We start from the raw sequence: 26,312 nt of genomic DNA on the forward strand, positions 1-26,312 counted from the left end.
CACAGTAGAGCCAGGCTCTGATCAACAGGCGCAGCACATGAATGATAACATATTCATGTATGGAAATCAGATTATAATCAAACACTTTGCCCATGTTGACCAACCTGGGTCTCACTGCACACCTGGTACTACTCCTGACCCTGACTTCAGTTGCATACCTTCCCTCATTCCTGATCCTGAGTCCAACCTTACACCTGCCCACCTATAATACCCTGAGCATAGGTGCTTACCTGATTAGGTTCCCAGCACTGAACACTCCCATTGTCCCAGCTTTGACTGAACACCTAGTACTATTCAAGACCTTGACTCTGGATGCACACTTGGCCTTGCTCCTAGCCTCTCTGCACTGACAATATATCTGGCCCACACATAAAACCCCATATCTGACCCCCTGGACCTAACCTAATACTTTCAAGTCCACAGGTGCTTATCTAATGCGGTAATCTTTTATGGGGCACTTTACAGACCAAATTTTGTATAACAAAATTTGCCACATCCATTTGCTTCCTTGTTATCTAACATGCTAGTTACTTTGTCAAAAAAGTCATCAATTGGTTGAACACAATTTCTCATCCATAAAATTATATTCAGCTCTATAAGTATTCTGTAACCATTTCTTTCATTTTCTTAACAAACTGTCCTGAAGTCATTTTCACCCCGAATATTTTCAGTATTTTGCTGTCTTCCTCTCAGCTGGGACTTTTCCGAAATGCAAAGTCCAATAACTATATATTTTAAGTAATATTCTATTAAATGTGATCTTGAGAGTACATAATATTTTCTGTGGTAGTCATAACACGACAATGATAAAAATATCTTCGTTTTGATTGCACCTACCAACATGCATACATTATTATATTACAGTTAATATGTACTGAGGGCAAATTTTTGTTCCAATCCTCCCCATTCCCTAGTACCTTTACACTGAAGTTCCCCCCTCACATCTGGCAGTGGTCTCTGTCTGAACCAGGGGCCACAGAGCGTTTTTGAAAGTGGGGAGGCTGAGTAATCACTGATCACTGTCCTTGGGGGGGGTCCCCAGCGAGGGAGTGGAGCAACTAAGTGGGGGGAGGGTGTGGTCAACATGGGCAACGGACATCCCCCTCCCACAGTAGGGACTTTTTGAAATTTGATGTGTTAAAATCATGTTTTAGTGCATTGTAGAAATATGATTTCAATGTTTGAAGTATTTTTAAGAGGTAAGTTTTTAAGGGGTAACATTTTCCACACAAAGGGTGGTGGGTGTATGGAACAAGCTGCCAGAGGAGGTAGTTGAGGCAGGGACTATCCCAACATTTAAGAAACAGTTCAACTGATACATGGATAGGACAGGTTTGGAGGGATATGGACCAAAAGCAGGTAGTGCCGAAGGGCCTGTTTTCACACTATCACTCTATGACTACATTATACCTCCACCATGCATGAATGCTTCAAAATCAAGTGGTCAAATTTTATTGCCATATACTCAAGCATAGAAAATAGGTGCAGGAATAGGCCATTCAGCCCTTCGAGTCAGCACTGCCATTCAATATGATCATGGCTGTTCATCTAAAATCAGTACCTCTTCCCTGTTTTTCCTTTGATTTCGCTAGCCGCAAGAGCTAAATGTAACTCTCTGTTGAAACCATCCAGTGAATTGGCCTCCACTGCCTTCTGTAGCAGAGAATTCCACAGATGCACAACTTTCTGCATGAAGAAAGTTTGTCCTCATCTCAGTCCTAACTGGCCTACCCTTTATTTTTAAACTGTGACACCTGGTTCTGAACTCCCCCAACATCGGGAAAATTTTTTCTTGCAGTTACATTGTGAAAATCTAGCAGGCAAGCAGGATGCTTTCTCCAACCACCCCCATTTGACCACTATCTTCCACCGCTTCTACCCAGTGCTTGGTACATACTTCTAGTTATCCTCCAGGATGCACTGAGCTGCAGCCTGATCCATGCCAGTCACCTGGGCGAATTCGGCAAGAGTCTCTCACGGCAGCGGCGCGACGCCTCCGATGGCCCAGGATTCTTGAAATGAGGCTGCTCCATGGCCAGAGTGCAAGCCTCCCGACGGCCCTGAGGCTTGCACTGAGGTTGCTGCATGGCCGGAGCTGCAGCAATGGACTCGCCAGCCCGATACCCACTCGCCAGCCTCGCCAGCCTGGTACCCACTCGCCAGCCCGGTACCCACTCGCCAGCCCGGTACCCACTCGCCAGCCCGGTACCCACTCGCCAGCCCGGTACCCACTCGCCAGCCCGGTACCCACTCGCCAGCCCGGTACCCACTCGCCAGCCCGGTACCCACTCGCCAGCCCGGTACCCACTCGCCAGCCCGGTACCCACTCGCCAGCCCGGTACCCACTCGCCAGCCGGCAAACACTCGCCAGCCCGGAGAACACTCGCGCTGCAAGTGCTGTGAGGCAGCAACTTTATTGTTGCACCACTGTGCCACCACATGTCTTTGGGATGTGGGAGGATACTGGAGCACCTGGAGAAAATGCATACGGTCACAGGGAGAATGTAGAAACTTGGTGTAGAGGCAGCACCCGAGGTCAGGATTGAACCCAGTTTACTGTGCTCTAAGGCAGCAACTCTGCTGCTGCACCACTGTGCAGCCTACAATGTCGAGTGCATATGTTCATATCTTCCTGGGCCCAGCCTACTGCACGCTCACACTCACTGAGATCAGACGTAGGGGCTGATCATGTTGGCTTCTATGTCCTGCAGTCGGGTGAGATGTTTGGTTCAGCTAGTGAAGAGCTTGAGTGCCTGTCCTCAAAATGCCTTGACAACAGTTGACAGAAACACGTCATGGATTTTAGCACCATTTACAACTCTAAAATTGAGAAACATAAACATTCTTGCACTAAATTAATTTCATTTTTAAGATTTGTTGTAAATTACTCTCAGTTTAATGAACACAAATTGCCAAACTGAAAAAAAACACACCATATTATGTGAGATGAGATTTGCCTTTTGAAATATTTGAGATCTCTGATGGTAGCCAGGTCTGATTGGAGAAATAGTTTTCCCCAGCAAAAAAAAAGCTCCCACCAAAATTGCATTCCCTTACTGGGAAATATTTGAAGTCCATCAATGGAGACCAGTGACAGATGTGGCAGCATATGTTGCTGCCTAATAAATACTGCTCCTCTTGCAGCAGTTTTGCATTAGCCCAGCACTTGTGTTTTCACGGGAGTCTGTTGATAACTGCCAGCCACAGCTGGGGGAAAAAATCAATTGATGGTGTAAACAAGGAAGTTGTTAGTGAGTTTAACCTGAAGCAAGAGGATGTAACAGCATTGGAAGCTGTCCAAAGAAGATTTGCCTCGCTAATTGCTGGGATGGGATACTAGACAGTGTGAGTGTGTATTCCTTGGAGTTTAGCAAAATGAAGAGTGACATTATTCAAGCATCCAGAAAATCAAGCTGTGCTTGATGCAGTACGTTGAGTTGTTTCCACTAGTGGGAGACTCAAACAAGGGGACATAGCTACAGAATAAGGGGCCAATCATTTAAGGTGCATAAAAATGTCTTCTCATTGATGGCAATCACCCCCTGGGATTCCTTCTCTCCGAGGGTGGTGCAAGCCTGATCATTTGATATATTTAAGGTGGTGATAGATTGATGTTTGAAAGAATGAGGAATTAAAGGTTATGGGGAACTGGCACGGAAATAGAGCAAGGAAGGCTCGCATGGATGAGCAGGCGTGTGGGACCCACTCCTCTTCTTGTGTTCAATGTGATCCATTTTTCTACATTGCTCTCACTTGCTGTATGCCATATTGCAAACATGCATGTTGCTGCTAATTCTTCCTGTCGGGTTTAACTTCAAGCTATTTAAAACCCCAGTTTAAAATGTCATGCTTATTATTTGGATTTTGTTATGTGTTAAACAGCACCAGATCTTGTGGATTTTTGAAACATTACGAACTCAGTCTAAACTTTAATTCCATCCTCATCGCAACTTTGATATGCAGGTTTAGATCTGTTGGAAAATAGAATTAAAAAAAATGATTGCTTCAGAACATTATAACAAAAGCACAGATAGATGTTTTAAAGTGGAATGAGATGAGACATATAGTAGAATCAATTGACCATAGTGAGAGAAGAAAATATGTAACAATGTTTTAGTCTGAGAACTGAGGATCTTGGGCTTGGGATAGAGCTCAGCGCACATGAGATTTTAACACTTAAGAGCATTTAAAATATGTTGTGCTCAGCCCTGTCTAGTTTTCTGGTCACTGCTGTTGGTTAAAGGATTATAAAAAGGAAGGAGGGAGAAATTGATATCAAGACATGTCTGCGTATTTTCAATAGTTAATGATGTAAGCCATGATTCTAACCAATCTCAACAAAGAGCGATACGAGAAAAAGACCGTCACAGCCCTGACATTTTATCAATATCTCTCACCACAGCGCTGCTCCTCATCTCAAACTTCCTGCAAGGTTTGATATAATCTTAGAAATAATGGATAACTATTTAACCTGTAGCAGCTGCACTCCAAATAAATGGCACCCGACATTTGTAGTCATTAGGTCATAAGGAATAGGAGTAGAATTGGGCCATTCAGCCAATCAAGTCAACTCTGCCATTCAATCATGGCTGATCTCATTAACCCCATTCTCCTGCCTTCTCCCCATAACCTCTGATACCTGTACTAATCAAGTCCTGAGGGACTGTCATAAGATCATAAGAGGAGTAGAATTAGGCCATTCAGCCCCCATATAGTATACTCCGCCATTCAATCATGGCTGATCTATCTCTCCCTCCCAACTCCATACTCCTGCCTTCTCCCCATAACCTCTTGACACCTGCACTAATCAAGAATCCTATCTATCCATCTATCCATCTATCCATCTATGTCTTAAAAATATCCATAAACCCACCACCATCCACTGACTGAAGACATTTCTCCTCATCTCCTTCCTAAAGAACATCCTTTAATTCTGAGGTTATTACCTCTCGTCTTGGACTCATCCACTAATGGAAACGTCCTCTCCACATCCACTCTTTCCAAGCCTTTCACTATTCTGTATGTTTCAATGAGGTCCTCCCTCATTCTTCTAACCACCAAGTGAGTATAGTCCCAGTGCCGACAATCAGTCAATATATGTTAACCTATTCATTCATGGGATCATTCTTGTATACATCCTCTGGACCCTTACCAGAGCCAGCACATCCTTCCTCAGATATGGTGTCCAAAATTGCTCCCAATATTCCAAACGTGGCCTTATCAGAGCCTTGTACAACCCTAACTGCCCAACACGAAAGAGTTAATGATGGCGGTTATTAATGTTCTTGGTGACTTTCTTCAGCACGTCTTCATACAGTGCCTGAAGTGACATCTGATGTGCAACAAGATGGACTGTATTGATGTGCTGGTTTTTTTTGTGGTTCTGACGTGTGGTTTTATTTATTTATTTATTTATTTTTAAGTGCTGCTGTTTTTGTTTTGTAATGCAACCACTGCTGCTATTTGGGAGTGTTTTTCGTGTGTTTGTGCATCACCATGCAACAGGTGAAAACTTCAGCAGCTGGTGAAATAACAGAAGACGCCATGGCTTTCCCAGGCAGCTGTCTGCTGAGCGATTAAAATTAGTCTTTCCACATTGGCTGATTTTATTTTAAACGGATAAAGGCCAGGATTGCATCGCATTTAGTAGTGATGTTGGGATCATAGGAGTCTCATTCCAGCAGACATAATTATAATGACCCTTTATAGGGTATTTACATTTCCAGTAGTTGTGTTTCAGTCTATAAAATTCTATTCATTTATATTTTATGTCAGTTAATTTATATTGCCCCTAAATATCACAGCAAATCTAATGCAGCTCATAATTCTCTGGTGACTCTGTGCACGAATTGTCTCTTTAGTAATCTAATTCACCATCAAAATGGAAGGCTTTCATCATTGGCCATGGAGTCAGATGATTATTGACATTTACATCCAAATAAATGTTGGAGATTTATGGTAATTAAAAGGAAATGTTCCCGGTAAAGGCTTTGAAGCTCAATTTAAATAAAAAATGTTTTTAGGGAATAGTCCATTTTCAGATGCAAAACCAGAATTAATGCAGTTGAAAGATTGGCTTCTCTTATACAGAAATATTAAGCCTGAAGATGGAAGCTAATACTTAATCGTGGAACTATTTAATGAATGTAGATCATAGAAATGTCCAGCGCAGGACAGCCCTTTTTTTCCACTGCTGAACCTGATACCAACTTAACCTCATCAGTCTGAAGAACACATCAGTCTGAAGAAGGGTTTCGGCCCGAAAGGTTGCCTATTTCCTTCAGTCCATAGATGCTGCCGCACCCGCTGATTTTCTCAAGTATTTTTGTCTCCCACCAACTTAACCTAATCTCCTCTGCCAGCACGTGATCCATATCCCTCCATTCCCTACATATTCATGGGTCTATCTAAAAGTCTCTAAAATGACACTATTGTATTTGCCTCCACCACCTCTGACATTGCGTTCCAGGCACCCACCACTCTCTTCCTGGACTTCGCCTGTGGTGAAAGAAGATGCAAAGATCTTTGTCAAGGCTCCTGCAATCTCCTCTCTTGCCTCTCTTAATAACCTGGGATAGATCTTGTCAGGCCCTGGGGATTTATCCACCTTGATACTCTTCAGGAGCCCCAACAACTCATCCATCTTAATCTCAGCCTCCCCTTGTATGTTAGTATTCTCCACACTGTCTTCCATGTCCTTCTCCTTGGTCAATACAGAAGCAAAGTATTCATTTAGATCCTCATCTACATCCTCTGACTCCAAGCATAAATTCCCTCCTTTATCTTTGAGCGATCCTACCTTCTTGGTCGCCCTCTTGTTTTTAATGTACAGATAAAAAGCCTTTGGATTTCTTTACTTCCGTTCACTAAAAACTTTATATGGCACCTTTTGGCCATCCTAATCGCACACTTGAGTTCTTTTTTACTTGCTTTGCAAGGCTCTGTCTGATTTCATGTTTCTAAACCTTGCATTTGCTCCTTTTCTTTTTGCTCAAATTTATAACCTCTTTGATTATCCAAGGTTTCCTTACTGCAACATGGCAGTCCTACACTCTGATCAGTTGGCCTTTAAAACAACTCCCAACATATCAGAATGTGTAGGAAAGAACTGCAGGTGCTGATTTAAATTGAAGGTAGACACAAAATGCTGGAGTAACTCAGCGAGACAAGCAAAATCTCTGGAGAGAAGGAATGGGCAACGTTTCGGGTTGAGACTGATTTTGTGTCTACCTCCCACATATCAGATGTGGACTTGCCCAATAACAACTGCTCCAAATTTACTTGTCCTAGTTCATGTTTAACAATGCTGTAATGCCTTGCCCCAATTTAGTACATTCCCCTAAGGCCTGGAGTTAACCTCATTCATAACTATCTTAAAACCTTTGGAGTTATGATCAGTTTCCAAAATTTTCTTTGTTCCTCTATCTTAGATCTATGTTAATTATCTGCTGTTACAGGGATGGGCTGAGATATGGGATGAAATAGGGGGGAAAAGGGTGAAGTAATGATCAGATCAGCAAGAAGAAATTGTGCCATGTTGCTAAAACTGGCTGGGAGCTTCAGTAGTCCCATGTTCCTTGTACTTTAGTGGTTTATTTTTCTTTCATAAGCTTTCATTTTTATACATCCTTGAAGTAATTTTGAAGATTCATAAATGTAAAATAATTCTGTTATTGCAAGTGCTGTGCTGCACATAATGTTGCTAAAAGTCGATCAGATTTCCAAACTGACAGGGTGTGGGACTTTGTGTTGGTGGCTCACAAAGTCATTTACACCTTGTGCAGTGCGTATCTTAAGTATATTACATGGAAAGATTATCCTTTGTGAGATTTAAAATGTAAATCCAAATGACCTGCTAAAGGCCCACGTCATCGTATTCCGACGCGAGGACATTTAATCACAATGGGAGAGTACTGGAAGTCTGCCATAAGTTATAATACATTTACATACACACTGTGTTCCTTAGCTCACTTTATACAGGGTGTTGCATTGTATATTTTAGCAAGCAACCGGTCATTTGGTAAGATGCTGTAACATTGTTTAAGAACTAAGCTTAATCATTAATATAACCCGGGTCATTTTGCAATATTGGCCACAGCCTCTCCCACAGCCAAGCTTTTAACATCCTTCTGTTATCTCTTTAGTATTAGAATTTTGTCAAAATGTCTTTTTATATTACGTCAATATTTGTCAATTGTGAAATTGTTAAATTGGAGGAGTTGGCATTTAATGTTCAGTTGATGATTTCGCTTTTTACAAACGTAGTTCTAAACACACTTTAACTTTTTCACAAAATTTTACTTATAGTATGGTATTTTAAAACATTGGCTGTTTGAGTGCACTAATCCACATTTGTTATTTATGATGGAAAATATGTGCATGGGCTGCTAGACACTTTCATCAACAACATTTCTCAATGAATACTGGAATAAAAGGAATGGGAAGATATTGGGCAAGATGAATTTCAGCTGCTGTTCAGGGTACAATAGAATTGTACAGCACAGGAACAGGCCCTTTGGCCCACAATGTTTCTTCTGAATATGATGCGAAGATTAGCTCTTATCTATCCGATGAAAGGTCTTGACCTGGAACGTCACCTATTCCTTTTTTCCAGAGATGCTGCCTGACTCGCTAAGTTACTCCAGCATTTTGTGTCCATCTTCAGAGTAAACCAGCATCTGCAGTTCTTTCCTACACACCCTATATATCCATGTTCCTATCGAAAAGTTAAGTCTTAAATGCCATTTGTCCCTATTGCCTTAAAACTATGCCCTCTCGCACTTGATACTTCCATCCTGGGAAAATGGTTCTGAGTGTCTACTTCTAAGTTCTAAGTATCATGCCTCTTATAATTTTATGCAGTTCATTAACATTGGAGATCTTGGCATAAATTAGATGATTTTAATGAGACCATGTGTCCAAGTGAAATTTAAAAAAAAACAAATTGATGTTGGAATTGTATTATTCCAAGGGGCGACAGATAGCACAATAATTGTATTATTATGGGGCGGCAGATAGCACAATGGGCTAAGAGTTCGGCTGGCGACCGGAAGGTAGCCGGTTCAAATCCCGCTTGGAGTGCATACTGTCGTTGTGTCCTTGGGCAAGACACTTCACCCACCTTTGCCTGTGTGTAATGGAATGTAATTACGGCGGCAGGCGCGGGCACACCGCGACGCCCTGTGTCTCCCTTTCAAGGGAGATGCTAAAATGCATTTCGTTGTCTCTGTACTGTACACTGACAATGACAATTAATTGAATCATTTCATTTCATTTTTTTTTTTTTTTTGTATTAATGAAATGTAATGCAATAGGTATGTTGAACAGTACCATGCTAGAACAGGTCCTTCAGCTCACCATGTCCATGCTGACCAAGATCTCTTCTCCATATAACCATATAACAATTACAGCACGGAAACAGGCCATCTCGACCCTTCTAGTCCGTGCCGAACATGTATTCTCCCCTAGTCCCATATACCTGCGCTCAGACCATAACCCTTCATTCATTTCCCGTCCATATAACTATCCAATTTATTTTGAAATGATACTCCTTGCATGTGTCTGTCTAATGATACTCCTGCATGTGTCTGTCTAAATACCTCTTAAACATCACTACCACTTCCCCCGGCACACAGTCCAGGACGTACCACTGTCTGTGCAAAGAAAAACTCAACATACCTTGCATATTTCCTTTGACCTTTCCACACTGGGGGGAGACTCTGATTATCTACCCTAATTACTCTCATATGTTTATAAAGTTCTGTCAGCCTTTGAAAACAATCAAAGTTTGTCCAACTTCTCCTTGTAGCTAACACACTTCAGTCGAGGCAATTTCCTGGTAAAACTCTTCTGCACGCTTTCCAAAGTCTTCACATCCTTCCGATAGTGTGGCGAACAGCACGGCAGAGTATTCCTATCTAAAGTAGACACAAAATGCTGGAGAAACTCAGAGGGTGAGGCAGCATCTATGGAGAGAAGGAATAGGTGACATAGAAACATAGAAATTAGGTGCAGGAGTAGGCCATTCGGCCCTTCGTGCCTGCACCGCCATTCAATATGATCATGGCTGATCATCACTCTCTGTGTGAAAAAGTGGTGAATCTCTGGAACTCTCTGCCACAGAGGGTAGTTGAGGCCAGTTAATTGGCTATATTTAAGGGGGAGTTAGATGTGGCCCTTGTGGCTAAGGGGATCAGAGGATATGGAGAGAAGGCAGGTACGGGATACTGAGTTGGATGATCAGCCATGATCATATTGAATGGCGGTGCAGGCTCGAAGGGCCGAATGGCCTACTCCTGCACCTAATTTCTTTGTTTCTATGTCACCTATTCCTTCTCTCTATAGATGCTGCCTCACCCTCTGAGTTTCTCCAGCATTTTTTGTCTACTTTAGATAGGCAACATCTGGAATACTCTGCCGGGTTTTGGGTCGACACCCTTCTTCAGACTGGTGCCTTTCTAAAGTTTTATACAGCTGCATTGTGACTTCCTGACTTTTATACTTGATGCCCCAAATGATGAATGCCAGCATGTCCATTTGTGTTGCCACTTTCAGGGAGTTTCAAAGCCCTGTCCCACAGTACGAGTTTATTTCAAGAGTTCTCCCGAGTTTGCCCTGACTCGAACGCGGGGATTTACGGTAATGGCCACTCGGCGGTACTCGGGGCTCTCGTGGACATTTTTCATCATGTTGCAAAAATCTTCACGAGTCTTCCCGTGCTTACCTGCCGTTAGTGAGTCTACCCGAGTACCTGCCATTAGCGCTAGAGACGTCCCCGAGCTCCGACATACCCGTTATGTTCATTCTCCGTGCTTACCACGAGTTTGATTTTTTTTTAACTCGGCAGAGCTCCATGGAATGAACTCGTACCGTGGGACAGGGGCATTAGACTTGCACTCCAAGATCTATCTGTACATCAATGATCCGAAGGACCCTGCTACTTGTGTAATTTCCTCATGCATTTGACTTAAAATGTAACACCTGGTATTTGTCTGGATTAAACTTGATATGCCATTTCTCTGCCCATACTTCTAATTTATCCATATATTGCCATATAATTTGATAATCTTTCTCACTTTCCACAATTCCACCAGTTTTAGTGTCATCTGCAAACTGTCAGACCATTTACATTTTCATTCAGATCTATTATGTATCTTAAACAGCAGAGGTACCAACACTCGTCCCTGCAGAACACTACAGGTCACTGACCTCCAGTCAGAGAACCCACCCCGTGTCCTCTATCACCAAGCCAATTTTGTATCCAATTTATCATTCATTGTGCCTCTCTTGTGACAATCTCCTGGGCCAGTCAATTGTGAGGGACATTGGCAAGTGCTTTACTAATGTCCATGTAGATAACAAAGAGTGCCCTTTCATCTTCATCTCCTCCTCTGCACAAACACACATCAAATTTGTGACATGACCTCCCCCACACAAAGCCACATTGAGTTTTGCTAATAAGTGTGCTTTTCAAATGCAAATAAAATTGTTCTCTAGTAATCTTTTCCACAATACTTTCCCTATCACTGGCATAGGGTTCACTGGTCTATAATTTCCTTGTTTGTCCCTGTTGCCTTTCTTAAGCAAAATGATGCTATTGCCGATTCTCCAGTGTTCTGGAACCTAGCCAGTAACTAAAGAGGATGTATAGATCTCAATCTAAACCCCAGCAAACTCCTCCCTTGCTATCTCAGTATCCGGGGATAGATTACATCAAGCCCTGTGGTTTTATCCACCTTTACTGTTTCTCAATGTACACCACAACTCTATCTCCTTAACATTGACGTGTTTTAGAATGTTAAAACAGCTCTACCTGATCTCAATGTCATCCATGATGAATGCTAATGTGAAGTACTTGTTAAGAACCTCGCCCACCTCCTCTGACTCCAGGCTGAGATTTCCTCCTTTGTCCTTGAGTGGCCCGAACCTTTCCCAGCTACTCGCTTGTCCTTAATATACATATAATATGCTTTGGATCTCCCCTTAATCCTGCTTGCCAAGGACATGTCATGGCCCTTCCTTATTTAAGCTTGATTTGTTTGAGGCTAGGAAGTTAGACATGCAAATTTCAAAAATGCTGGCCAAAAAGGAACCTAGTGCACGAATACCTCTTTTAAATAAGGATAGGAAAAATTATGAGGCCATACCTCACATTAATGTGTACAATGTCCTGTGTTGTAATATTAAGACTTCCTTGCTTTTATATATGATTCAAATTTCAATAAAGGCCAACATTCCATGAGGAGCGTCCCGACCTGAAACATCACCTATCTGCTATCTCCAGAGATGCTGCTTGACCTACTGAGTTACACCAGCACATTATGCCCATTTAGGCCAACATACCACTTGCTTTCTGGATTACTCAAATGTTAACTTTGTGGTTCATGTGTGAGAATACCCAGACTGTTCAGTTGTGCCCCGTGGTCAAAGAGTTATACAGCACGGAAACAGCCCCTTTGACCCAACCCGTTCATGCCCTATCCAAACCAGTCCCATTTGGCCTATATCCCTCTCAACCTTTCATATCCATGTAATTAAGATAGACACAAAAAGCTGGAGTAACTCAGCGAGAAGGGCAGCATTTTGGAGAGAAGGAATGGATGGCGCTTCGGGTCAAGATGCTTCTTCATTCCTTCTCTCCAGAGATGCTGCCTATCTCACTGAGTTACTCCAGCTTTTTGTGTCTATCTTCTATTTAAACCAGCATCTGCACTTCCTTCTTACACATATCCATGTATGTGTCCAAGTGTCTTTTAAATGTTCTGACAGTACCTGTCCCAATTCCTCCTTTGGCAGCTTAATCCATATACCAACCACCCTCTCTGAGAGAAAAAGTTGCTCCTCGGGTTCCTATCAAATCTTGCCCCTTTCATCTTCAACTCGTCCTCTGGTTTTTGATTCCCCTACCTTGGGTAAACGGCTCTGTGCATTCACAACATCTATTCCCCATTCTTCCAATTAAAGCAACATTGTGCTTTTCCATTTCTTCCAGCAAATGGATGATATCCTATTTCCTCGCTGCATACTCCAAACCATTTTCTCATGGTGGCAATATCAAATACTGGAGGGTGAAGCTTCAAGGTCAGAGAGGGAAAGTTTAAAGGAGATGCTTGGGCCAAGATTTTCACGCAGAGTGGCAGGTGCCTGGAATGTGCTGACAGGGGTGGTGGTGGTGGTGGCGGTGGTGGCAGAAATGATAGGCACATGACAATGCAGGAAAAGGAGGAATGTTCTATGAATATGTTCAATACTGTTTTAAATAATTCCCTATCGCTTTGAAGATTCTGTGCATTCTGTACTTTTGTATGATTAGCAAATCAGGTTGCAATGCAGTCAATCCCCTCATTCAGAACATTAACACATACGGACGTCCCTTGATTTACACAATGGTTGTTCTCCTGGAAAGTGAAGTTCTGTAAATGTAAAGTGAAATTTGAAAATGTGAACCTGTGCGTGGCGTTGTATTTATCACCGTGAAAAACAACTTTGGGTTATGTATCTGATTTACAAAGAATTAATGGCATTGGAGCAAGAATTTGTATATTGAGGAATAGTTCACGTTGTGCACACTGGAATCAAACTGCTTTCAATGTGTTCCTGCACCTCCTTATCCTGATGTCCCTTCAGTACTTATTAAGCCGATTTTAAATGTTTTCTTCATGGCCCTTGCCCTGAACATCAGTCTGGTAGTAGATTCAATTCTATTTTTATTACTTTTTTTCACAGTTGATTTCTCTTGCTAGTTGTTTCTCATTCCGGATTCCCTCGTGTTAGACCTGTGACCTCTGGCTCGCACTGCCCTCCCCAGCCCCGACTTCGGACGATAGTTTCCAACCTCCAGTGAACCCTTCTTCACCCACCTCATGGTCCGGTTGATAGGCCTGTTGTAGGCAGCTGACGTTGAAGCTGGAGAAGTCGCTTTATTCAGATTACCGCCACCGACGGTTCGAGTTTTTGGTCACCGTGGGGCTCCCTCCCCTCTCACCAGCTACAAATGGCAAGGAGAATTATTTGAATGAATCTTAATAAAGAGCCGAAACAATGGGCGACACAAGGAAGCAGCAGCTGGTGGAAGGGGAGGGAGCCAGAAGTTGGCGGCTGCCTGAGAAATTGCACTACAACGTGAGCCGCAACAACAGCTGCGTCAACAGACCGTGCGGTTGGTGAAGAGAGATCGCTGGGACAAACCAGCAGCATCAACGCATAATTTTAAGGTGAAACTACACAATGTGCAGGTGTAACTCAGCAGACTGAATCATTCTGAATCAGTCTTAAGAAGGTTCCGACATCACCTTGCCATGTTCTCCAGAGATGCTGAGTGACCTGCTGAGTTACTCCAGCACTTTGTATCCTTTCGTGTAGTAACCACCATCTGCAGTTCTTGATTCAACTCCTTACTCGGTGAAAGTGGACAATCGGCAATAACAAACACCATCTCCCCACTTTTTTAATAGTGTTTTTAACTGTGTATATGTGGGGGGCGGGGGGGGGGGGGGGGGGGGAAGGGGGAAACTTTTTAAAATCTCTTCCCTGTACGGGAGACCCGACTTTTTCCAGTCGGTCTCCGTTGTCATAGAAACATAGAAATTAGGTGCAGTAGTAGGCCATTCGGCCCTTCGAGCCTGCACCGCCATTCAATATGATCATGGCTGATCATCTAACTCAGTATCCCGTACCTGCCTTCTCTCCATACCCTCTGATCCCCTTAGCCACAAGGGCCACATCTAACTCCCTCTTAAATATAGCCAATTAACTGGCCTCAACTACCCTCTGTGGCAGAGAGTTCCAGAGATTCACCACTCTCTGTGTGAAAGATGTTCTTCTCATCTCGGTTTTAAAGGATTTCCCCCTTATCCTTAAGCTGTGACCCCTTGTCCTGGACTTCCCCAACATCGGGAGAAATCTTCCTGCATCTAGCCTGTCCAACCCCTTAAGAATTTTGAAAGTTTCTATAAGATCCCCTCTCAATCTCCTAAATTCTAGAGAATATAAACCAAGTCTATCCAGTCTTTCTTCATAAGACAGTCCTGACATCCCAGGAATCAGTCTGGTGAACCTTCTCTGCACTCCCTCTATGGCAATAATGTCCTTCCTCAGATTAGGAGACCAAAACTGTACGCAATACTCCAGGTGTGGTCTCACCAAGACCCTGTACAACTGCAGTAGAACCTCCCTGCTCCTATACTCAAATCCTTTTGCTATGAAAGCCAACATACCATTCGCTTTCTTTACTGCCTGCTGCACCTGCATGCCTACCTTCAATGACTGGTGTACCATGTATTCATAGCAAAAGGATTTATCGGCCTTTAATCCATTCAATTTACCCAACACCACTTCCCGACTAACCTGGATTTCACTCAATTCCTCCAACTCCTTTGACCCGCGGTCCCCTGCTATTTCCGGCAGATTATTTGTGTCTTCCTTTGTGAAGACGGAACCAAAGTAGTTATTCAATTGGTCCGCCATATCCTTGTTCCCCATGATCAACTCACCTGTTTCTGACTGCAAGGGACCTACATTTGTTTTAACTAATCTGTTTCTTTTCACATATCTATAAAAACTTTTGCAGTCAGTTTTTATGTTCCCTGCCAGTTTTCTTTCATAATCCATTTTTCCTTTCCTAATTAAGCCCTTTGTCCTCTGCTGTTCTCTTAATTTCTCCCAGTCCTCTGGTATGCTGCTTTTTCTGGCTAATTTGTATGCATCATCCTTCGCTTTGATACTATCCCTGATTTCGCATGTTATCCACGGATGCACTACCTTCCCTGATTTATTCTTTTGCCAAACTGGGATGAACAATTTTTGTAGTTCATCCATGCACTCTTTAAATGACTTCCATTGCATATCCACCGTCAACCCTTTTAGATTTAATTGCCAGTCAATCTTGGCCAATTCACGTCTCATACCCTCAAAGTTACCTTTCTTTAAGTTCAGAACCATTGTTTCTGAATTAACAATGTCACTCTCCATCCTAATGAAGAACTCAACCATATTATGGTCACTCTTGCCCAAGGGGCCACGCACAACAAGATTGCTAACTAGTCCTTCCTTATTACTCAATACCCAGTCTAGAATAGTCTGCTCTCTCGTTGGTTCCTCTACATGTTGATTTAGATAACTATCCCGCATACATTCCAAGAAATCCTCTTCCTCAGCACCCCTGCCAATTTGATTCACCTAACCTATATATAGATTGAAGTCGCCCATTATAACTGCTTTGCCTTTGTCGCACGCATTTCTAATTTCCTGTTTGATACCATCTCCAACTTCACTACTACTGTTAGGTGGCCTGTACACAACACCCACCAGCGTTTTCTGCCCCTTAGTGTTTTGCAGCTCTACCCATACCAATTCCACATCCTCCAAACTAATGTCCTTCCTTTCCATTGCGTTAATCTCCTCTCTAACCAGCAACGCTACCCCACCTCCTTGTTCAGCTCCCAGCCTTGGTCACCCTGGACCCATGTCTGCGTGATCCCAACTATATCATAATCATTAATGGCTATCTGCACATTCAACTCATCCACCTTATTGCGAATACTCCTTGCATTGAGACACAAAGCCTTCAGGCTTGTTTTTACAACTCTCTTACCCCTTATACAATTATGTTGAGAAGTGGCCCTTTTTGATTTTTGCCCTGGTTTTGTCTGCCTGTCACTTTTACTTTTCACCTTGCCACCTCTTTCTTCTACCCTCATTTTACACCCCCATTGCCTCTCTGCTCTTGTACCCATCCCCCTGCCACATTAGTTTAAATCCTCCCCGACAGCACTAGCAAACACTCCCCCAAGGACATTGGTTCCATTCCAGCCCAGGTGCAGACCATCCTGTTTGTACTGGTCCCACCTCCCCCAGAACTGGTTCCAATGCCCTAAAAATTTGAATCCCTCCCTCTTGCACCATTTTTCAAGCCACGTATTCATCTGCAATATCCTCCTATTTCTGCTCTGACTGGCCCGTGGTACTGGTAGTAATCCAGAGATTATTACCTTTGAGGTCCTACTTTGAAGTTTATCTCCTAGCTCCCTAAATTCATCCTGTAGGACCTCATCCCTTTTTTTACCTATATCGTTGGTGCCAATATGCACCACGACAACTGGCTGTTCACCCTCCCCCTCCAGAATGTTCTGCAGCCGTTCAGTGACATCCCTGACCCTTGCACCAGGGAGGCAACATACCATCCTGGAGTCTCGTTTGCGGCCGCAGAAACGCCTATCTATTCCCCTGACAATTGAATCCCCTATTACTATTGCCCTTCCACTCTTTCCCCCCCCCCATGTGCCGCAGAGCCACCCATGGTGCCATGAACTTGGCTGCTGCTGCATTCCCCTGATGAGCAATCTCCCTCAACAGTATCCAAAATGGTATACCTGTTTAGGAGGGAGATGACCGCAGGAGACTCCTGCACTACCTGCCTACTGCTTTGCTGGCTATTGGCCACCCGTTCCCTTTCTGTCCTCTTACCTTTTACCTGCGGTGTGACCAACTCGCTGTACGTGTTATCCACGACTTTCTCAGCATCGTGGATGCTCCAGTATGAATCCAGCCGCAGTTCCAATCGTTCAATGCGGTCTGCCAGGAGCTGCAGCTGTACACACTTCCTGCAAACGTAGTCACCAGGGACACTGACCATATCCCTGATCTCCCACATGTTGCAGGCTGAGCAAACCACGGGGCCAATCTCCACTGACATATCTTACTCCCAATTTAACTATATTAAATATTAAAAAACACAAAACATTATCCTGTAAACTTTACTAATAAATACTGTACCTTTAACTCCCAGAATCCTTAACCTAAAGGCAGAAATGTAAAAATGTAAACCAATCAGAGGCTTCCCCCAGACTCCTTCTCTGGAACGTTGGCGATTTTGGTTACAGCGCAGGTACTCCTCCCCTCTCACCAACGGCTCCCTGGGCCTCTGTGAAAACAAGCCCCGTGGTGTATTTTATACTTACAGCGCAGGTACTCCTCCCCTCTCGCCAACGGCTCCCTGGGCCTCGTTGGGGCCTAGCACCATGGAGCGGCCTCCAGCCTGAACGACCTGGGGGCTCCAGTCACGGAGCCTGCGGAGCTGCGGACTTACCATCGTGGGGCTGGCCGGCATCGGAGCGTGAGGAGCGGTGGTGACTAGCTGCTGCGGCCCGACCACGTAGCTCGGAGGCTCCAGCTGCAGCTGCAAGTCCGGTGGACTGGGACATCTGGAGCTCGCAGGTCCGGGTGGAGAGACCGCTTTCCGGAGCTCCCGCAACGAAACTTCTCCAGCCCGTGCCATGAGACTTATCATCGCCCGCCTGGGGCTTGGACATCGGGAGAGAAATGGAAAACAGGGGAGAGAAAAGACTTTGCCTTCCATCACAGTGGGTTCACTGTGATGGATGTTTTTGTAAATTGAATTGTGTGTATGTCTGCAGGAAATTGTCTTTGTATGTATGGCTGTGGAAACTGAGTTTCGTTTGAGCCTCACTGAGGGTCAAATGACATGTAATAAATATTGATTGATTGATTGATAAAGTAACTGAGAAAGGCTGTGCGTTCTCTTGCATTATTCTTTCAAAATGGGGGGAACTTATTTCCTTTCTTGGCATGACGATGTTTTGTAAATTCCTTCTGCTTCCTGTGAATATCCCCCGAGTATATCACTGGCTCCACTTCTTGTTTCTGAAGGCAGAATAGCTGCAAAAAGTTTGATGGCCTGTCGTTCTTTGCATCACACTTCCGTGATATGTGGAATGTCGATTGTTGGTTGTAATAGTTGGTTCCTTCCCCAGCTTAATAGAAACATAGAAAATAGGTGCAGGAGTAGGCCATTCGGCCCCTCGAGCCTGCACCACCATTCAATATGAACACGGCTGATCATCCAACTCTGTATCCTGTACCTGCCTTTTCTCCATACCCCCTGATCCCTTTAGCCACAAGGGCCACATCTAACTACCTTCTGTTGCAGAGAATTCCGGAGATTCACCACTCTCTGTATGAATTTTTTTTTCTCATGTCGGTCCTAAAAGATTTCCCCCTTATCCTTAAACTGTGACCCCTTGTTCTGGACTTCCCCAATATCGGGAACAATCTTCCTGCATCTAGCCTGTCCAACCCATTAAGAATTTGTCAGTTTCTATAAGATCCCCCCTCAATCTTCTAAATTCTAGCGAGTACAAGCCAAGTCTATCCCGTCTTTCTTCATATGAAAGTCCTGACCTCCCAGGAATCAATCTGGTGAACCTTCTCTGTACTCGCTCTATGGCAAGAATGTCTTTTCTCAGATTAGGAGACTAGGATAATTTTTATCAACTAGTTTGTTTAAGCCGACAATTTAATCTTTGATTTGATCTTCTAGAATTTACCAAATTCCTCAAACTCTTCTTTGTACTGTGGCGTCCAGTACAATCCTGATTTTATTTTTGTTGCCCCTGCTCCTTTCGGCCCAAGGATTCCAAAACTCTTGATCATATAACGTGCTTGGCCATGTCATTCTTCATGAACTCTGGGTTGTTTATGTTGAATCATGCAAAACCTCACCACGATTACCCAACCCCTTAAATGTATGATTACATTGGACAATGAGGATAAGTCATAGTTTTGTTTCCTTATGTGACCCACCTCATTCTCCTATCCTGTATTTCTTTGCCTCTGGAACCAGATACACAAAGCCCTGTGTTATTCTTTTTTTGCTTGTTGCAATCAATGTAATGACTATCTGGTGCTTTTATAAATGGATGAACATTTTTAAAGGAATACAGTAAAACTAATAATCTAGTACTCTCAGGACTTTAGTGGTGCCGGAACGGCTGATTTTCAGGACTGTTGACTCTTTCTATTTATATGGGGGGGGGGTGTGCACGTAAGGTCACTGGGTCATAGGGCTTGACGCACGGAGCCGCTCAATCCATCTGGAGGACATCGCAGCTTCCGGTATATGCTGTTAATAAATGAAACGCGTACTTTCCTACCTGTTAAAAAACGCCAAAATGTTGAATTTTTGCGCTGTAAAAAATTGTGGAAATCGGGGTAAGCGTTAGAGACATGCACCCAACTTCAGAATTCCCAAAGTGAAGCGAAATGAAGGTAAAGAGAAGCGAGAGCTGAATGGCCAACAACAGCTAAAGTGCTTGGCGAACATTGGCCGTGCAGATATCGAAATTGAAAATATTGGGAATTAGCGGGTTTGCTCACTGCATTTCATCAACAGTAAGGCATTATTTGTGTTTTTTCTTGATTCCTTTGGTATCTAAAAATTCTCAGTGATAAATCTGTCTGTAAATTTTGCTTCAGAGGTGTTTTCATTTTGTATGTAAAAACCCACTTGAGAACCATGGTCGATTTAAAAATTTTACAGCCAGATTTATCACCTGAAACTTTTTGACCATTCTGCGGGTTTTAACGGGCCCGCTACGCTGGAAACAATGGTCAGTGCTTACCTGCAGTTCATCGCGTGTACTCCACTTGGCGTAGCGTAGCAACAGTACGGGTCATGGGTCGTGACCCGACTGCCTTGCAACCTCCCTATGCCTAGACACTTTTTACTCAATTCTCTAGATGTTACGTGGTACAATAATGAATTTCCTAGTGTGTTGGGTAAATTGACTGGGCAAGTGGCAACTGAGGCTCTGGTGAGACGGGATCTGTGGCCCCAGTCAGATGGAAAGGGAGCATGGTGAATGACACCAGATGCTGAACCATTGATATTTCTGAATAGTTAAATAGAAAATTATCAGGATTTTACTATGTGCAAGATTAGAAGCATAACATTTGTCCCCTGTTGTAAGCTTGGCTCCATCACTGAATTTGCTGCCCTGGGCCTGGTAAGGTTGACTTTTGTTCAACTCTGAGCTGAATGCCACAAAATTCAATCCTTCACGAAAGCCAATCGACTCAATATAAACTTGCTTATAGCTGCCCTCTCCCTGCTGAAAGACTTTGACCTTGCTTATGTAACCCGCTGCATTGGTTTCTCCATTCACACTCATGCTGTTTTCTTTTAACTTCTTAAAATTCAAGATAAACAAACCTCGAAAGGGCCTGTCCCACTTGGGCGTCATGCGCACGTAATTTACGCGACATCATTACACGTGCATGGTGCGCATTACGCGCGTATGGTGCGAGGTGACATAGGCAGTGACGTGTGGTCGCGCGCGGCGCCCCAGGATTTTGGGATGTATAAAATCTTTGCGTGCCCTCAGCGTGACGTGCATATGACACCCAAGTGTGACAGGCCCTTATGGCACACCAAGTCCCAGATGTCCCTTTCCTTTTTTGTTTTGATATTATTTCCTGTTTTGTATGCGAGTTCTTTTAATCTTGAAATCAAATGTTAACTGTCCAACTTTATGCCACAATCTTCAGTTCCCGAACTTCTGATGTTCATCCCTCCAAGGGCTGTAGGCGATGGAGCCCCGTCGATGACGGAGAGTTTCCCCAACTTTAGTTGAGTTTAGAGATACAGTGTGAAAACGAGCCCATTTGGCCCACTGAGTCCGCACCGACCAGAGATTGCCGCATACTAACACTATTCCCCACACACAAGGGACAATTTACAATTACACTTAGCCAATTAACCTACAAACCTGTATGACTTTGGAGTGTGGGAGGAAACTGGAGCACCCGGAGAAAACCTATGCGGTCACGGACACCCTGTGTCTCCGGCACTGTGAGCCAGTATTCTACCACTGTGCCACCGTGACGCCCTAATTTAAAAAAGGATTTCTTGAAATGGATTTACTTGACAGATCCCTTTTACGTATTTCGTCTATTCTGCAAAATTATTTCAACATTAAAGCATCTTGCTGTTTGACAATGTTCGTGGTCAGCATTATTTTATATTAAGTGGCAAAGAGAAGAACTAAATGTGTTTTTTTTTCTCCAAAGGAATTTCTCAATCTATGAAGTTGGTACTGGTAAATTGAATAATTGTGTTAAAATTATGATGGAGCAAAGGTTGCATTAAATCTATTTTAACCATTTTGTTTTTCTCTAGACTTGATATCTACAGGAAAGTTCCAAAAGACCTTACTCAGCCCACATACACAGGAGCTGTCAGTAAGTATTGTGTTACATCCTGCTTGGTCTTATGATAATCACATGCCAATTTTACAGACTATTCATGTTTAAAAAAAAAAAAGACCAAGGAAAAGTCCATCAATAGCAGGGAGGGTCCAAGGCACTGGATGCAACTGTTCTGCTGACACCAAGATATATCTCCTACTCTTATTTGACCCCTGGCATGAAGAATTAGGAAGTTATAGTTACTAAATTCTGTTAGGGCAACATCCATAATTTCACAATCTTATGCAGACAACATAATGAAAAATGAAATCGCAACTGCTGTTTCAACAATATTATGATACGCTATGTATGCCTCTCCAACCTGCATTCATAACTGACAATCAGGGTTTCCCCTCGGCTCTGTGTCCACAGCAATATGACTGCTCTGTAGGCAGTGCTTTTGGATCTCCCGTGATCCAAAATGTTCAGTCGTGTTTTGCAAAATGTATGAACCACAGGACCAGTGATGATCCTTTTTATTGTAGCCCTGCAGATCAGAAGCTGTGCGAGCTATCCACTGTGTGGGCACATCCTTGCATCACTGAACCATAAACTAATACTTACATTTACTTCCAGTCATTGTTGCAACATGGAATCCAAATGTATTTATCAATATCATACTAAAACATACTCTCAAACTTTTTCTGCCAAAGTATAACAATTCTTAATGTTAGCATGCTAGTTTGTTAGTTAGTTGGTTGTATCACCTCTGGCCAGTTTTGTTTGTTTATACTAAACTCTTAATTACCAGTTGTTGCTTACTGTCATTTTTTTTTTTTAATCATTTAGTTTCCCCTGGGATCTGGGGCTCAACTTTTAAAATTTATTTTCCTTGTTCTGTGCTGTTCCCCTAGCCACCATTTCCCAGTCTCTGCACTTCAATCTATTCCCAAAATAACATCTCATCATTTCGATAAAAGGGTATGAACCAGATGCCATTTTCTCCCTCCATAGATGCTCTGTGACCTGTGGGTCATCAATTATTTTGTTTGGCATCCTGATCGTATTTGAGTCTCCTGCATCTTGTTCCACGTAGAGCTACCTATTTCTTCTACTGTCTTCTGTCCTTAGCGAGCTTGTTGGTGATAGTCGGTGACTATCAGTGATTCTTACTAATGTGGATGGGACATGTTGGTTGGTGTGGGCAAGTTGGGCCAATGGGCCTCTTTCCACGCAGTATAACATCATGACTATAACTCCAACATGGCGGCGCTGCCCTAGCATCTGCAGCTCGCCTGCAGTCCGTTTGTCTCTTTTGTTTTTGTTTTCTTTTTGTCCCGTTGTTACAGTTTATTTTGGTTTATTTTAGTTGTGTATGTGTGGAGGGGTGGGAGAAACTTGTTTTAGTCTCTTCCTTCGGTGGGATGCGACCTTTTCTTGCGTATGCCCCGTCTCCGTCTCTGTCTGCGCTGAGGCCTAATGGCAGAGTTGGCGGCCTCCAACTGGGGCTGACCTCAAGACTCCGGAGGCAGAGCCAGCCAGGACTTACCATCGCGAGGCTGGCCGACTTCGGGGCTGTGGTGGCGTTGCGGCGGCGGCGACCCGACTTCGGAGGCTTCGGCCGTGGGCCCGGTGGACGACATCGTCGGGAGCTCGCAGGTCCCGGGCTGGTGACCGGTTCTCCAGAGCTCCCGCAACAACAGCTTCGTCCGCTGGACTGGAGGGTGGCAGCTTCGACCGCCCCGGGCCGCGGAGTTTGAACCGGCTCGTTCACGGAGCTTGGATTCATCCGCGGGACTTGCTTACCATCACCCGGCGGGGTCACAACATCAGAAGCCTGGATCGCCTCAATGCAGAGGGAGAACAAGGAGGGGAGTAACAAGGACTTTAAGACTTTTGCCTTCCATCACAGTGAGGAGGGCCTGGTGGACTCACTGTGGTGGACGTTAAATCTTATTGTGTGTTTTATTATTTTATTCTATGTTATGACTGCAAGGCACAAAATGTCGTTCAGACTGAAAAGTCTGAATGACAATAAAGTATACTTGATACTTGATACTCTATATTTGGAGAATTATCTTGCTGTGTACACTGGATATCGTGAACTCTCCTGATGATTATATTTTCTCCCTCAAGAAGATACAAAAGGTCCCCTTGCCTGAGTTGAAGTCCTGAGCAAAGTGCTATATTTTATTTTAGTAGGATGCGAGCATTACTGGCAAAGTCAATATTTTAGTGTTCATCCATAGAATTCAACACTCTTCCTTTTGCTCTTGTAGGAATAGGCACAGAAATTGCCTTTCCCATTCTCGATCATCGTCTTCAGTGCTGTCTCTAGTTACGATGTTGAATGTACACCGTTCACTCTTTCTATAGCTTTAACGTTAATTCTCTAATGTGGTCCATGTGCCTTTGACACAGTCCTCGAACCACAGTCTAATCATTGTTTTGTGTATTTGTATCACTACCACTTCCCAGTTCTTTGCCCTCATTTATAAAATGCGGTTGATTTTACTTTTATTGTTTAATAACAGTAATTTTATTATTTTGTGCTTTTGGATTTGAATTTGTCTTAAACATGTGGTCATTCCATGATATTGTTGCACAAAGGTAATGTTTACCTATTGCAGTTTAATGGCGTAAGTACGTTTCCATGATTAATACTTTAAAAAAGTCACAAGACCTGTAATGCATCAGGATTACTCACTTTTGCAGTTCAGTACTGTTGAGTCAGAATTGTTGACTTGCACTGACTGGTTAGTTGCTGTGAATTGCACGTCTTCAGGTCTCTTAACACGTTTCCTTCTTCTGAGTGTCATACCCGTCTTCTATCTTGCAATGCGGTGACCACTTTATTGCGTTATAATATCCTGAATAGGTAATATAGTGAAGGAAAATGTTTCTAAAATCGCTAATTTCCCCTCAAAAATATGGGTGGATTTATAGCCTGAAAATGAATTATCTAAAGTAGAATTGCAATAGGCAGTAATATTACTGGATGATCTTTCCTTTAAAAAAATATAATCAAGGTAGATATGTACAGAAACATTTTGTTTTATCTGAGCACTTTCATGTAAAGAAAAGGGAAGCATTCTTTGCAGAATGGAGTCTAAATGAAGGTGTAGTGTTGGAGAAGAGAACAGAATTACAAACACATTGATTGAAAAGCTACCTGATCTAGGCTTTTCTCAGGAAGCAGATTTGTAGAGCATGGCTCTTTAATGCATATTGCAAATTTAGTGAAGCAATTTGATAGCTAATAGGGTGATTTTGATTCCCATAATGACCCTCCCTCAAACCTCTGGTCCTCACACCCTCTCTTTCTGTAACCCCTCCTGCTCCCCGTTTCTCTACCACATTTTCTTTATCTCTCGAGGGAAATTGAATGAAGGTTTCAAATTTCTCCTGAACACCTAACACCTGATTGCTTAGGTGATGAGTCACAACTTCTTTGTGTTGAGTAGCTTATGATGTTATGTCAGGACATTGTCATCTACAACACCCCCCTCCCCTCCCCTCCCCCCATCAAGATTCTTTTGAAGAACAAACTGGGTTGATTGAATTCTGGACCAGTACTACATTTATGGCATGTGGTGTAACTACTTGATCTTGTCTTGCCTGTTACATGGCATCAATAGGAGTGATCATGACATAGTTACTGTTGGAGCTAAGTCCTGATTTAAAAAAAAATCAAATTCCTTTTAATAAGAGACTACATATTGATAACATTAAAATAATTACATTCGAAATTCAATAAATTAAAAAATAAAACTATCTTTAGTTTTTTTTGTTGTGTTTAATGTTGAAATACGCTTGTGTCCAGTTTCTTGAATCGTCATGGCCAAGAAAGAAACATAATTTGTTTCTCCTATTTCACAAATGTGTTAACATTTTGCAATTTGCATGTGTTATGGGTTGACTCTTTAACCTTTAACTTTTCTCTTCCCTTTTATATGATTTTTGGCATTGAGGCAGATTTGAAGGAACTTGGGGCAGAGTTGGGCTATTTTTGCTTCAGCGAGTTTGTCAATGTTACAAGTGCCAAAGGTACTAGACAGGATAAATAGCAACAGTACTGTTTGAAGTGGTTGAATGTGGGGAATTGGATGTAAAATCAAAACATTTTGGACAGCAACAAAAGTTTTCACCCAGAGAGTTGTGAATCTGTGGAATTCCTTGCCTCAGAAGGCAGTGGAGGCCCAATTCTCTGGATGCTTTCATGAAAGAGTTAGATTGGGGTCTTAAAGATAGCTGAGTCAAGGAATATGGGGAGAAGGCAGGAACAGGGTACTGATTGTGGATGATCAGCCATGATTACAGTGAATGGCAGT

General features: G+C 43.1%; 1 protein-coding gene across 3 annotated transcripts in view; it reads left to right on the top strand.

Annotated features, from left to right (window-relative positions):
• The window catches only part of ergic1 (endoplasmic reticulum-golgi intermediate compartment 1), a 74,246-nt gene that overhangs the window by 13,386 nt on the left and 34,548 nt on the right, over positions 1-26,312 (top strand). For 2 of the 3 annotated variants that reach the window (XM_055643013.1, XM_055643014.1), the window contains exon 2: positions 21,974-22,035. The exons of the other annotated variant lie outside the window; for it this stretch is intronic. In XM_055643013.1, the coding sequence (XP_055498988.1) occupies positions 21,974-22,035 (62 nt within the window). The remainder of the gene's footprint in view (positions 1-21,973; positions 22,036-26,312) is intronic. 3 annotated transcript variants of the gene reach the window in all.

This window comes from Leucoraja erinacea, chromosome 11 (genome assembly GCF_028641065.1).
Source record: "Leucoraja erinacea ecotype New England chromosome 11, Leri_hhj_1, whole genome shotgun sequence".
Classification (NCBI taxonomy): Eukaryota; Metazoa; Chordata; class Chondrichthyes; order Rajiformes; family Rajidae; genus Leucoraja; species Leucoraja erinaceus.